The 14,064-nt window shown below is 43.4% G+C and overlaps 1 protein-coding gene across 7 annotated transcripts in view; it reads left to right on the forward strand.

Annotated features, from left to right (window-relative positions):
- The window catches only part of btk (Bruton agammaglobulinemia tyrosine kinase), a 116,519-nt gene that overhangs the window by 70,161 nt on the left and 32,294 nt on the right, over positions 1 to 14,064 (forward strand). For 5 of the 7 annotated variants that reach the window (XM_048604853.1, XM_048604858.1, XM_048604859.1 and 2 more), the window contains 3 exons: positions 449 to 577; positions 1,815 to 1,888; positions 6,993 to 7,165. In XM_048604853.1, the coding sequence (XP_048460810.1) occupies positions 449 to 577; positions 1,815 to 1,888; positions 6,993 to 7,165 (376 nt within the window). The remainder of the gene's footprint in view (positions 1 to 448; positions 578 to 1,814; positions 1,889 to 6,992; positions 7,166 to 14,064) is intronic. The other 2 variants (XM_048604856.1, XM_048604857.1) reach the window with 1 other exon arrangement.

Below are 14,064 nucleotides of genomic sequence, written 5' to 3' on the forward strand. Positions count from 1 at the left end.
GTTAATAGAACCATAGAAGCAGAATGGTCACAGCACAGAAGGAGACCATTCAGATCATCAAGTCCCTGCTGGTCTCTAGAAGAACAATTCAGCTAGTCCTCCTCCCACACCTTTATCTCATCACCCTGCAAAGGCTTCTCTATTAAAGGACTTGACTCAATTTTCTTTTGGAAGCTTTAGTTAAAGCTGCCTCTGCCACAACCTCAGATCAGTCCTAATCACTTGCTGCATGAAACAGCTTCTCCTCGTCTCTCCTTCTCTTACCAATGCCTTTCAATATTTCCTCGGATCCTTCCACCAATAGGCACAGTGTCTCTCCACCAACTCTGTCCAGAACCCTACTGATGTTGAACACCTCAATGAAATCTCTTCTCAGCCTTCTCTTCTCCAAAGACTGCCTCCAGATTTCCTACCCCTTGCACTGTTATTAATTTATGCTGTTTTCCAGGAATCCGGTTCAATCAGGAGTTGATGCAGAAATACCACCCATGTTTTTGGATAGAAGGAGAATGGTCCTGCTGTCAACAATCAGCTAAAAATGCACCTGGATGTTCCATCATCAAGTCCATGAATTCCTGTGAGCGCTTTACAAATTTTGGGAAATATTTCTCTTCTTTGTCTTTGCTGACCCTCAAAAAACGGTGTATGGTGTATATCCATAAATGATATCAGGCCTTTCCAAAGGAGCCCCCCGTATGCCCCCAGATATATACTCATCGAACATGGGAGGGCATCAGCGGTCTGCTTTCTGCTGTCCTGACAATGTTCAGGAATGGAAAAGGTGCTGAGGCCAGACCTTCAGACCAAACCAAGGGTTGCAATTAGCAGAACTCTTGCAGGGTAAGCTGCTTGTTAGGTAATTGTTGAAGGTACTGAGTCCCACCTGGGATTATGAAGAGCAGTGAGCCACCCCCCATACCCAGGGGCAAGGCCACAATGCATTTAGTAGCTGTGACTCTTTATAGCCTTTTCACTGCTGTGTTAGACGGTAGGGGTTTAATTCCAACCCAAGGATTCAAGTACCAGGTCTAGGCTGGCACTCCAAGGTTGAGCCAAGGGTGTGCTACATTGTTGGAGGTGCTGTATTTCAGAGGAGATGAAGTTCTGTCCGTCCTTGGCAGTAGCTGAATGAGAGTAAGGGAGTTCTGCTCTCAAGTCCTAGACCAAGAAAGGGATTACTTTTTTTTAAAAGCACTTTTCTGGCTTTCAAATGATCTACCACTGCTTCACAGCCAATGAAGTACTTCCAAAGTTTAATCAATGCTATAGTGGCCAATTTACACATAGCAAGATCCCAGAAAGCAGTGTGATATGATGAGATAATCTGTCTTAATAGCTTAAGTTATGAATGTTGGCCAAGATAGCAAGGATACAGTGCACCTTGCTGTTCTTTGAAATAGTGCCAGGGAAGTTTTTGACAATGCACCTGAGAGAGCAGATGGGGCCTCAGTTTGACATCTTATCTGATGGTGGGAAGCCTGTTACCACAATGATAGCAGTGTTATTCTGCATTCAGATGTGATTCTGCAAATCCTGAAATTGCTATGTGAACCAACTAAACAAGAAGTGGGCCTCTCAGTTCTCCTCATGTGAAATATGCAACAGGCCCTCAGTAACATGTAATTGGATTCTCAGCTCTCTGAGCACAGCTGATACTCACAACACTTACATTGAAATTTCAAAATCTTACCTGAAGAACCAAGCCAACAGTTGCCCTGTACAGGTTGGAGCTCACTGTAGGCTTTGTTGGAACTGAAGAAGTATTTTAGGTGAGGCAATGTGTGGAAAAGTCATTTTAAACTCTGTGATTGCAGTTCCTTCAGCAGGTAATTCTCGGCGTAAATCCAGGAAGCCTCTTCCTCCAACTCCAGTGGAAGAACAGCAGCAGGCAAGTGAGCTGACACCACACATGGCAGAAACGCCCTTTCTATTACCTTTTCCTATTTACTCACTGACTCACTCACACACTCCCTCACTCACCCACACTCAATCACCTTCACTCACGCACCCACACACTCACTCACTCACCCTTACTCACTCACCTTTTGTCTTGATGACTGTATTTCTCTCCCTGTTCCTCTGCCTCCCTGTCTTCATGATTTTTAATCAGTGTCTCAAATTTATTTCCTCCTCTGTCTCTGTTTCATTCTGTGACTTGTCATTGTTACATCTATCTCACTCTTTCTCTGTGCCCATTCTTTTTACCTGTCCCTGTCTCACTTTCACTTATTCTTTCCGTCTTTCACTCTCCCTCTGATGTTGTCTCTTATTGTCACTCTAAATCTTGGTGATGGTGGATAACTGGTTATATCTTGAGTACAATCTCTGCATCTGAATGGTGAATATTGCCCCGATATTGGGTCAGAGGTCTTATGTCTGTTAAACCAGCGAGGTTGGAAGAATGAGTGAAGATCAAGCTGCCCCTGGGTAAGGGAGGACTGGAAGGTGAGAGTCCTGGAATTTGTGATTGATGATGGCTGTAGGGTAAAGGGTAAATATTCAAATATGTGAATCGTCAGACAACATCAGTCATGATGCAAGAGATTGCATGACAGCAGACTCCAGAGGGCCCTCCATGTCGAGGTTTATTTCCACCATCTCCGCCTCTGTGTCTATTTCTAACTGCACTCACCAACCAATCCTATCTTCCAGTTGCCATCCACTTTAACTTCCCTCCCACTCCCTGGTGACATGTCCATCCTTGGCCTCCAGAGTGACGCCAAACATAAACTGGAGGAACAACACCTCATATTTTGTCTTGGGAGCTTACAGCTCAATGGCCTGAATATTGACTTCACCAACTTCAAAATCTCTCTTCCCTCAACCTGTCGATCATATGACTCACCTATCCGCTCCACCCTTTCCACTGACCAACCACAATAACCCCATACCTGCATCACCAGCTTCAAAATGTCTCCACCCCCAACCTGTCCATCTTCCTCCTCACCTGTCCGCTCCACCCTTCCTACTCACCAACCACAATCATCCCCCACCTACCTCCCCCCCGCCCCACTCCCCTCTCTCTATTTATTTCTGGGCTCCCCTCCCCCTCCTCAGTCCTGACAAACGGTTTTGGCCTGAAGCATTCACTTTCCTGCTCCTCAGATGCTGTCTGACCTGCTGTGCTTTTCCAACTCCACATTTATTGACCCCAGAGAGAGATGATTCTGTGTATCGCCTTGAGCTAAGCTTACTCACAGAATCACAGAAATATGGTGCAGAACCAGGCCATTTGGGCCATCGTTCCTACGTCAGCTCCATTATTTAGTCTGACTCTACTCACTAGTGCCAATCTCCTGCCTGTTCCCCATATCCCTGTACCCCATTTCCATTCAATTAATCATCCAATGCCCTCTTGAGTACCTCAACAGAACCTGCATTCACCACGTTTCCAGGCAGTACATTCCAGACCCTAACTACTTTCTGTTTTATTCTCACTTTACACTTGCTTTGGTTGCACACCACTTTATATCATGAAAATGGCCAGCAGAATGTTAAATAAAAAGACCATCCTACTAACAGCTAAGAATTCAGCAGTCTCTCTAGACCTTACAAGGATCCAGTTCCATGAGTGGATAATGGATGGGATGCTGGGACAGGGTGCAAGCGATATTCTTACCAAACCAACCACAATGCAAGCAACCTGTTCTCTGAAGCTGGTAGTGAATGAAGCCTACCAGAGTGTCCATTTGCCACCAGTGTTTTCTTGGTTTTCACTAGGTGACACACCAGCATTGTCGAAGCAGCACTGATACTGAACTTAACCATACTCCTGTCAGGAGAAGCAAGCCATAGCAGATTTCCATAGAATCTCTACAGTGTGGAGACAGGCTATTTGGCCCAACAAGTCTACACTGACTCTCTGAAGATCATCCCACCCAGACTCACTCCCTACCCTATCCCTGTAACCCTGCATTTCCCATTGCTAATCTACCTAAACCTACACATCCCTGGACATTATGGCAATTTAGCATGGCCAATCCACCTAAACTGCACATCTTTGGACTGTGGGAGGAAACCAAAGCACGCAAAAGAAACCCATGCAAACACAGGGAGAATGTGCAAACTCCACACAGACAGTTGCCCGAGGCTGGAATTGAACCTGGGTCCCTTGCACTGAGAGTGCGGAAGTGCTAACCCCAGACACCGTGCTGCCCGCAGGTTTCATCTGATGATCTTTAAAAATAATCAACAAAAAGTAGGCACTGGATTGGCGAGCACATTACTTTTTTCCAACACAGTAATAACCTGATTCAGCCCCATTTATTTTTTGTTCAGTCATAAGACATGGGTATCACAGGCTGATCAACATTTATTGCCTGCTCCTAGTTGCCCTTGAGAAGGTGCTGGTAAGCAGCCTTCCTAAACCGCTGCAGTCCACATGCTGAAGGCTGACCCACAATGCCCTTAGGGAGGGAATTCCAGGATTTTGACCCAGTGACACTGAAGGAACAGCAATACATTTCGAGTCAGGGTGGTGAGTGGCTTGGAGGGGAAGTTGCAGGTAGGGGTGTTCCCATCTTTCTGAATCATTTTAGATGGTAGAGTTTGTAGGTTTGGAGGCAGCTATCTCAGGATTTTTGGTGAATTTCTGAAGTGCACCTTGCACAGGCAGACATTGCTGTAACTGAGGGCCAGCGGTGCAGGGAGTGGAGATGTATGGATTCGGTGTCAGTTGAGTGGGCTGCTTTCTCCTGGATTGTGTCAAGTTTCTTGAAGTGCTGTTCGAGCTGTACCTGTCCAGGCAAGTGGGGAGTATTCTATCACACTCCTAACTCGTGTCTTGTACATGGTGGACGAGCTTTGGCGAGTCAGGAGGTGAGCTAAAGAATTTAGAGTCTCTGACCTCCTCTTGTAACTACAGTATTTATGTGCCTAGTTTGGTTCAGATTTTGGTCCATGGTAACCCACAGGATGTTGACAGTGGGAGATTCAGTAATGGTGATGCCATTGAATATAAAGGGGCCATATTTAGATTCTGTATTGTTAGACAGTCATTGCCCAGCATTTATGTGGCGCAAATGTTACTTGCCACTTGTCAGCCAAACCTGGGTATTGTCCAGATCTTGGTGCACTTGAGTATGCACTGCTTCAGTTTCTGATGAGTCGCGAATGGTGCTGCACACAGTGCAATCATTGGCGAACATCCCCACTTCTGATCCGATGATGGAGGGAAGGTCATTGATGAAGCACCTGAAGATGGTTGCATCTAGGACACTACTCCTGCAGAGATGTCCTTCAGCTGAGATGACTGACCTCCAATAACCAAAAGCATCTTCCTATGTACTAGGTATGACGTCAACCAGTGGAGAGGTTTCCCCTGATTCCCATTAATTCCAGTTCTGCTAGGGCTCCTTGATGTCATACTTGGTCAAATGCAGTTTTGCTGTCAAGGGAAGTCACTGGCACCTCATCTCACCTTGTGTCTGATAAATATTTCTCCTCCTCCCCTTCCACATGAATGGCCAGAGGTACAATATCTTGCTCCAGCATGGGCACTCTTATCCCCTAAGAAATGGCATATAAATAGATCAGAGACTGGGCTTTCTGAGTTGAGTAACTTACTCCTGACTCCTCGAAACATGTCCACCATCTACACAGCCCAAGACAAGAGTGTGATGGAATACTCTCCACTTGCCTGGATAAGTGAAGCTTCAACAACACTGAAGAAGCTTGACATCATCTATGACCAAGCAGCCCATTTGATGGCACCACATCCACCAACACCAACATCCAAATGGTAAGAGCTGAGAAATGGCAGATGGAGTTTAATCTGGGTAAGTGTGAGGTGCTGCAATTTAGGAGATCAAATATTAAGGAAAAGAATACAGTTAATGGCAGGACTCTGAACAGCATTGATATACAGAGGGATCTTGGGGTTCAAGTCAGGAGTTCCCTGAAAGTAGCTGTGCAAGTAGATAGGTTGGTAAAGAAGGCACATGACATGCTTGCCTTTATTGATTGGGAAACTGAGTACAAGAGTCAGGATGTCATGTTGCAGCTTTATAAGACTTTGTTTCGGCCACATTTAGAGTACTATGTTCAGTTCTGGTCGCCACATTACAAGAAGGATGTGGAGGCTTTGGAGCGGGTGCAGCAGAGATTTACCAGGATGCTGCCTGGATTAAAGGGTATGAGCTATAAGGAGAGGCTAGAAAAACTCAGGTTGTTTTCTCTGGAGCAGCAGGAGCTGAGGGGAGACTTGATCGAAGTCTATAAAATTATGAGATGCACAGATAGGGTTGATGGTCAGAATATTTTTCCCAGAATTGAAATGTCTAATATTGGGGGGCATGCATTTAAGGTTAGAGGGAGAAAGTTCAAAGGAGATGTGAGGGGCAAGTGTTTTTTTACACAGAGCATGGTAGGACTGTGGAATGCGCTGCCACGGGCGGTGGTGGAGCCAGTTTTGACAGGGGCGTTTAAGGGACATTTAGATAAGCACATGAATATGCAAGGAATGTAGGGATATGGACCAAGAGCAGGCCAAACGGATTAGTTTAACTTGGTGTCATGTTTGGCTCAACATCGTGGGCTGAAGACCCATGCCTGTGCTATACTGTTTTATGTTCTAAACCTTCAAACCCGTAAACTCTACCACATAGAAAGACAAAAGCAGCAGATGCATGGAAACACCACCGCTTACAAGTTTTCCTCCAAGGCTGCATACCATCCAACCATGAAATATATCATCATTCCTTCAGTGTCACAGAATCAAAATCCTGGAACTCCCTCCCTAAAGGCACTGTAGGTACCCTTATACTGGCCTGTAGTAATTCAAGAAAACAGACCTTCGCCACCTCTTGAAGGATAGCCAGCGCACCTACATTCCATGAATGAATAATAAACAATCACACAATACAGTCATTGATTCTTGGTTGTTGACCAACTTGTCACTGATACCCTCCCATCTACATAATGATGATTAGTCAGAGATTGTTAACTGACCAGTCAATGCTGACTTGGTAATGGTTCTACTCATTGTATTCCAGCAGATGAAACGAGCTCCACCTCCCCAACCTAGCTCCGCATCCATGAAAGTTGTTGTTGCACTATATGATTACCACATGATGAATCCTGACGATCTGTCTCTCCGGAAAGATGAAGAATATGTTGTCTTGGATGACCAGGATCAGCATTGGTGGAAGGCTAGAGACATGCGCGGGTAAGAGGTGATCCTGAGGTTATTGTCCAAAAGGTCTGTGTGTGGCTGGAGCTACAGAAGCTGTAATGTCTGCTGGAGGAAAACAGGCACCCGTCGACTTGAAAATCTGGCGAAGCTCCATACGGACACAATGCTACTGAGCACCTCGGTGGCCATTGTGGAGCTGGGTGTGACTGACCCTCTGTGTTGACCAGGATTGTACTGGGAGAAACATTCTCCAAACTCAGTGAGGCTGAGGATGGAACTCGTGACCAGGATTTGTAGTCTTGTTTTATTCTCCTTTCTTACATTTTTGTTGTTGACTTCTAGTTTTATCGATTTTTTTAGCCTGGAGATTCTTCTCTTTCTCCTGAAGCTACATTAACAGTAATCTCCACTGGGGGATGTGAGAGAGGGAGAATCCTAAATAGTAGCTAAGTGAATGGGCAAATATGTGGCAGATAATGTGGTGTTGTGTTATTTTTTTCTTTTCATGAGATATGGGGTGTGTGCCCCCATGATCTGGTTTCCTGAATTAAACAGAAGTGCCACTGTGAATATGATCTGAGTGCTGCCCCGTGCATTAGCTTACATTACATTTACCACAAACACTCAGTTCTTATCATCAGTGATCTGAAGTTTGTTTACACTATTTACATTGCTATAATATCACATATTTACACATGGTCTGGATTTTGTGCTCACTGATGTTAGTGTACATTACATAACATAGCTAACTGACTGATATCACTACACTGATTCCATTATACAGAGACAGTGTCTGATGGTAAGGAGGGTATTTTTATACTGTAACATCATATGCTGCGATGTCATGTAAATATACACTGAATGTCTGGTCTGAAATCTCCTCAACAACTCAACTCAACAAAACAACTCAACAGTATGTGTCGCTGCCATAGCTAGCATTTCTTACCCATTCCTAATTAAAGAACAAAGAAAATTACAGCACAGGAACAGGCCCTTCGGCCCTCCAAGCCTGCGGCGATCCAGATCCTCTATCTAACTCTGTTGCCTATTTTCCAAGGATCTGTATCTCTCTGCTCCCTGCCCATTCATGTATCAGTCTATATACATCTTAAATGACGCTATCGTGCCCACCTCTGCCACCTGCGCTGGCAACGCGTTCCAGGCACCCACCACCCTCTGCGTAAAGAACTTTCCACGCATATTTCCCTTAAACTTTTCCCCTCTCACCTTGAAACCGTGATCCCTAGTAATTGGGTCCCCCACTCTGGGAAAAAGCTTCTTGCTATCCACCCTGAACTGCCCTCAAATGGAATGGATTGCTATGCCAGGCCTTCTTAAACAGTGGATCATGGTCCCCTAAAGGGGTGACACAACGAGGTTTGGGGTTTTGCAAACTCCAAGATTGCAATGGCACCAACTACAGTCAAATGCTGCGAGGCCCCTTTAAATCCTTACTTTTTAACGACGTGGCCTAACTGACCAATATCCATGGCCTGATTCCTGCTTCCAAAAGTTTTGTGGAAAAGTAAGTTCCATAATCCACACCCACAACCCTTCTCCTCCACTCCAGTCGCACAGTCCTCACTTTGAGTTCATGGCAGTTTTCAAGCCCTGAAATAGAGACCCAATGTGGGAAAGATTTAGGAAGTGCTCTCTTAGGCCATTTCCAGGGGCACTTAGAAGTCAAGCACTGGAGTCACATGTAGACCAAACCAGGTAAGAATGTCAGACATCCTCCCTAAAAGAGTATTAGTTAAACCAGATGAGTTTTAACAATTATACCTATCAGTTGTCATTATCACTCAAACTATCTTTAGCTTCACATTTATAAGTTATATTTACCCACCATCAGAAGCCACGGTGGGATATAAACCTACACCATTATTCTGGGCCTCTCGGTTATTATGCCAGTGACACGGCCACTACATCATTATCCCAATCCCCGCCCCAATCGCTCCTGTGTGAGAAGTTATCCACTTTGGTAGGAAAAAAATAGAAAAATGGAATATTTTGGAAGGAGCTGGGAATCACCAGGCATGAACCAGAGAAAGCTAATGGGCAGCTACAGCATGTTCGGAAGGCAAAGGGAATGTTGGTCTTTATTACAAAAGTCTTGTAATATAAGAGTGCAAAATCCTTACTACAAATTTGGCCAGCCTTGATGAAACCACAGCCAAGAGTAATCTGTACATTTTTGATTTCCTTACTTAAGGAAGATATACTTGTCCTTGTTCCATGAGACTGATTCTTGAGTTGACTAGATTGTCCTGCAGACAGTGATTGAAGAGACTGGGCCTATATTCCATGGAATTTCGAGAAATGAAAAGTAATCTCAATGAAACTTATCAAATTCTTGAATGTTTGATAAGAATAAATGTTGAGAATGTATTTTACATGGCTGGGGAATCTAGAACTAGGGAGCACATGATCAGAATAAAGGATCAGCCCAGTGAGACTGACATAATGAAAAATTAGCTCCCTTAAAGTTTGTACATCTTTTGAATTCTGTTCATGAAAATATGTTGTTAATGCTTAATTGTCAAGTACATTCATCTGTGGATGATGACTCAATTTATTGATAGCATTAGGTTAAATTAAGAGGTTATTCTGCTTATCTTCTGGTATTATATTTTACAATGTTGATGATCATGGCTCTCAACTTCCACAGTATTTGATAAAAGCCATCATCTGGGTGTTGTTCTTGAGTGGTGTATCTGTTCTGCTTCTTAAGCTGTTAATGTACGTCCTCATTTGGTTCCCGGTTGTTCCATTAAACCCAGAATTTCAATGGTCTCCACAGACCTTCTGGTTTCTCTCTGTTAAGTATATCCCCAAAGAGTCTATTGGTGATCATCTACAAACGTTCTTGTTGTGTTCCTTTCTCCCTTGAAGCTTCCTTATTAGCCGTGTATGTTATCCAACTAATCCTCACCGTAATATAAAACAAAGAACAGTGAATGTTGTGAAACAAAAACAGAAAGTGCTGGAGAAACTCAGCAGGTCTAGCATCAGCTGTAGAGAGAAAAACAGAATTAAAGTCTTGAGTCTCATTCTGATTAAGGGTTACTGACTCAAAATGTTAACTCTGTTTCTCTCTCCATAGAAGCTGCCAACCTTACTGAGATTCTCCAGCACTTTCTGTTTTTGTTAACCCTCACCATGGTTCAAGTTAACCACGTCTCTGTACACTTCATCTTCCATTGTCTTGTTTAGATTCTGACTTGCACATCCATGTAATAAAATCAATCAGGTGTAGGTTTAAACTCACACTGTTTTCCACAGAGGTGCTCTCATTTCTGAAGAGGTATGCCATTTTTGTGAATATTTATGTTACGAAACTCCTGATGTCTTCATCAATTTTCCCATTTGATATTGTTAGGCTATGCAGATAAGAAAATTATTTGAATAGTTATTTATTAGTGTAGAATTTGTAAAAGGACATATTTTGATAAGCTTTTCAGCTTGCATTCATCAGCTCAATTTGCAAGAATTCCAAATTACGGGAAAACCAGATGTTATACTGTTAAGGGGAGAGTGCTGGGTGGTCGACAAGTGGAATTTGCTTTGTAGAGGTGTTGTTAAAAGTAGAGTCATAGAGTCGTAGAGATATAGAGCACAGAAATAGACCTTCAGTCCAACTCATCCATGCTGACTAGTATCCTAAATAAATCTAGTCCCATTTGCCAGCATTTTGCCCATTTCCCTCTAAACCTTTCCTACTCATATACTCATCCAGCTGCCTTTTAAATATTGCAATTGTATCAGCCTCCGCCACTTTGTCTGGCAGCTCATTCCAGACAGACACTACCTTCTGCATGAAAAATTTGCTCCTTAGACTCCTTTTAAATCTTTCACCTCTCACCTTAAACCTATGCCCTCTAGTTTTGGACTCTCATACCCTGGAAAAAGGTCTGTTTACCCTTTCCATGCCGCTCATGATTTTACAAACCTCTATAAGGTCATCCATCAACCTCTGATGCGCCAGAGAAAATAGCGCCAGCCTCTTTAGCCTCTCCCTATAGTTCAAACCCTCCAAACCCTTGTAAATCTTTTCTGAACCTTTTCAAGTTTCACAACATCCTTCCTATAGCAGGGAGACCAGAGTTGCATGCAGTATCCAATAGTGGCCTAACCAATGTCCTGTACAGTTGCAACATGACTTCCCAACTCCTATATTCAATGCACTGACTAATAAAGGCAAGCGTAGCAAATGCCTTCTTCACTATCCTATCTACCTGCGACTCCACTTTCAAGGAACTATGAACCTGTATTCCAAGGTCTCTTTATTAATTCAACACTCCCCAGGACCTTATCATTACGTGTATAAGTCCTGCCCTGATTTCACTTTCCAAAATGCAGCATCTCACATTTATCTAAATAAAACTCCTCGGCCCATTGGCCCATCTGATCAAGATCCATTGTACTCTGAGTTAAACATCTTCACTGTCCACTACATCTCCAAATTTGGTGTAATCTGCAAACTCACTAACCATACATCCTATGTTCACATTCAAATCATTTATATAAACGACAATAAGCAGTGGACCCAGCACAGATCCTTGTGACACACAGCTGGTCTCAGGCATTCAGTCTGAAAATCAACCCTCCACCATCACCACGCCCTGTCTTCCACCTTTGAGCCAATTCTGTATCTATATAGCACAGTTCACCCTCTATTCAGTGTAGTCTAACCTTGCTAACCAGTGAGGAACCTTGTTGAAGTCCAGATAGATCATGTCCGCCACTCTGTCCTCAGCAATCCTCTTTGTTTCTTCTTCAAAAAACTTAATCAAGTTAGTGAGACATGATTTCCCACACACAAAGCCATGTTGACTGTCCCTAATCAGTCCTTACCTTTCCAAATACACGTAAACTGTCCCACAGGATCCCTCCAACAATTTGCCCACGACTGATGTCAGGCTCACTGGTCTATAGTTCCCTGGCTTTTCCTTACCATCTTTCTTAAACAGTGGCACCACGTTAGCCAATTTCCAGTCTTCTGGCACCTCACCTGTGGCTATCAATGATACAAATATCTCAGCAAGGGGCCCAGCAATCACTTCCCTAGCTTCCCACAGAGTTCTAGGGTACACCTGATCAGGTCCCAGGGATTTATCCACCTTTATGCATTTTAAGACGTCCAGCACCTCCTCCTCTGTAATATGGACATTATTCAAGATGTTGCTATTTATTTCCCCATGTTCTCTATCTTCAATATCCTTTTCCACAGTAAACACTGATGCAAAATATTGGTTTAGTATCTCCCCCATCTCCTGTAGTTCCACACATTGGCGGCCTTGCTGATCTTTAAGGGGCCATATTCTGTCTCTGGTTACCCTTTTATCCTTATTGTGTTCGTAGAATCTCTTTGGATTCTCATTAACCCTATTTACCGAAGCTATCTCATGTCCCCTTTTTGCTCTCCTGATTTCCCCCTTAATTATACTCCTAATGCCTTTATACTCTTCTAGGGACTCACTCAATCTTTGCTGTCTATACCTGACATATGCTTCCTTCTTTTTCCTGACCAAAACCTCAGTTTCTTTAGTCATCCAGCATTTCCTACACCTACCAGCCTTGCTCTTAACCCTAACAGGAACATTCAGTCTCTGTACTCTCATTATTTCATTTTTGAAGACCTCCCATTTTCCAGCCATCCCGTGACCTGGAACATCCGCCCCAAATCAACTTTTGAAAGTTATTGCCTAATACTGTCAAAATTGACCTTCCTCCAATTTAGAACTTCAACTTTTAGATCCGGTCTATCCTTTTCCATCACTATTTTAAAACTATTAGAATTATGGTAGAATTCTTTGTAGATTTAGCCATAGAATCTTGACAGTGCAGAGACAGGCCCTTCGATCCAACAAGTCCACACCGACCTTCAGAGAATCCCACGCAGACCCATTCCCCAAACCCACCTAATCTACACATCCCTGAACACTATGGGAAATTTAGCATGGCCAATTCACCTAGCCTGCACGTCTTTGGACTGTGGGAGGAAACCGGAGCACCAGAGGAAACCCACGCAGACACAGGGAGAACGTGCAAACTCCACACAAACTGTTGCCCAAGGGGGAAATCGAACTTAGGCCCCTGGTGCTGTGAGGCCGCAGTGCCAACCACTGAGCCACCGTGCCGCCGTGCCGCATCTACGTCAGCATCTACTGTCAATGCTTCAGAGGCTTATTATATTGCAAAAGAAAAATGGCAAGCCTGAAGATTTGGAATGGTTTAGAAACTAGGAAAGGGCAACTGAAAAGTTGATGTGTGCAAAATCAAAGTTATGATAAAATATGTTTTTCAGCAATACTCAAAATAATTCTACTCTTTTGGGTTCTTTATTTTGCTCTTATTTTGCCTCTAGGTGTAAATCCTTTTCTTCGATATGTGCACACTGTTTTGCGTAGTTTAATGATAATCCATGTGGTGCTGTTTGTTTCAACCATGTCTAAAATTCTTTGTAGATTTTCCTCTGTTTCTGCCATAACTACTGAAGTGGCTTACAATGTTGCAAAAAAAAACAGTAAGTCTGAAGTTAGGAAATGTGTTAGAAACAGCAAAGGGCAACTGAAAAGTTGATAAAAAGAGAAAAACCAGATTTTGAGAATAAACTAAATAGTAGTATAAAAACAGATTGTAAGAGCTATTATAAAATTACATGAAAGAAAGAGAGCAGTTCAATAAGCATTCCACCTCTTAGAGGAAGAGGTGGTAGAAAGTATCATGAGAAGTAAAGTAATGCGAGAGAATTGTATATATCCTAATCACACTCAAAGGCACAAGTTAAAGGCAGAAACAGAGGGTAATGCTAATAGAGTGATCTGCCCTGACAGATACCTGCATGGTATTAGTCTACAAGGTGTAGAGCTGGATGAACACAGCAGGCCAAGCAGCATCAGAGGAGCAGGAAGGCTGACGTTTCGGGCCTA

Source organism: Rhincodon typus, chromosome 14, assembly GCF_021869965.1.
Source record: "Rhincodon typus isolate 14 chromosome 14, sRhiTyp1.1, whole genome shotgun sequence".
NCBI lineage: Eukaryota > Metazoa > Chordata > Chondrichthyes > Orectolobiformes > Rhincodontidae > Rhincodon > Rhincodon typus.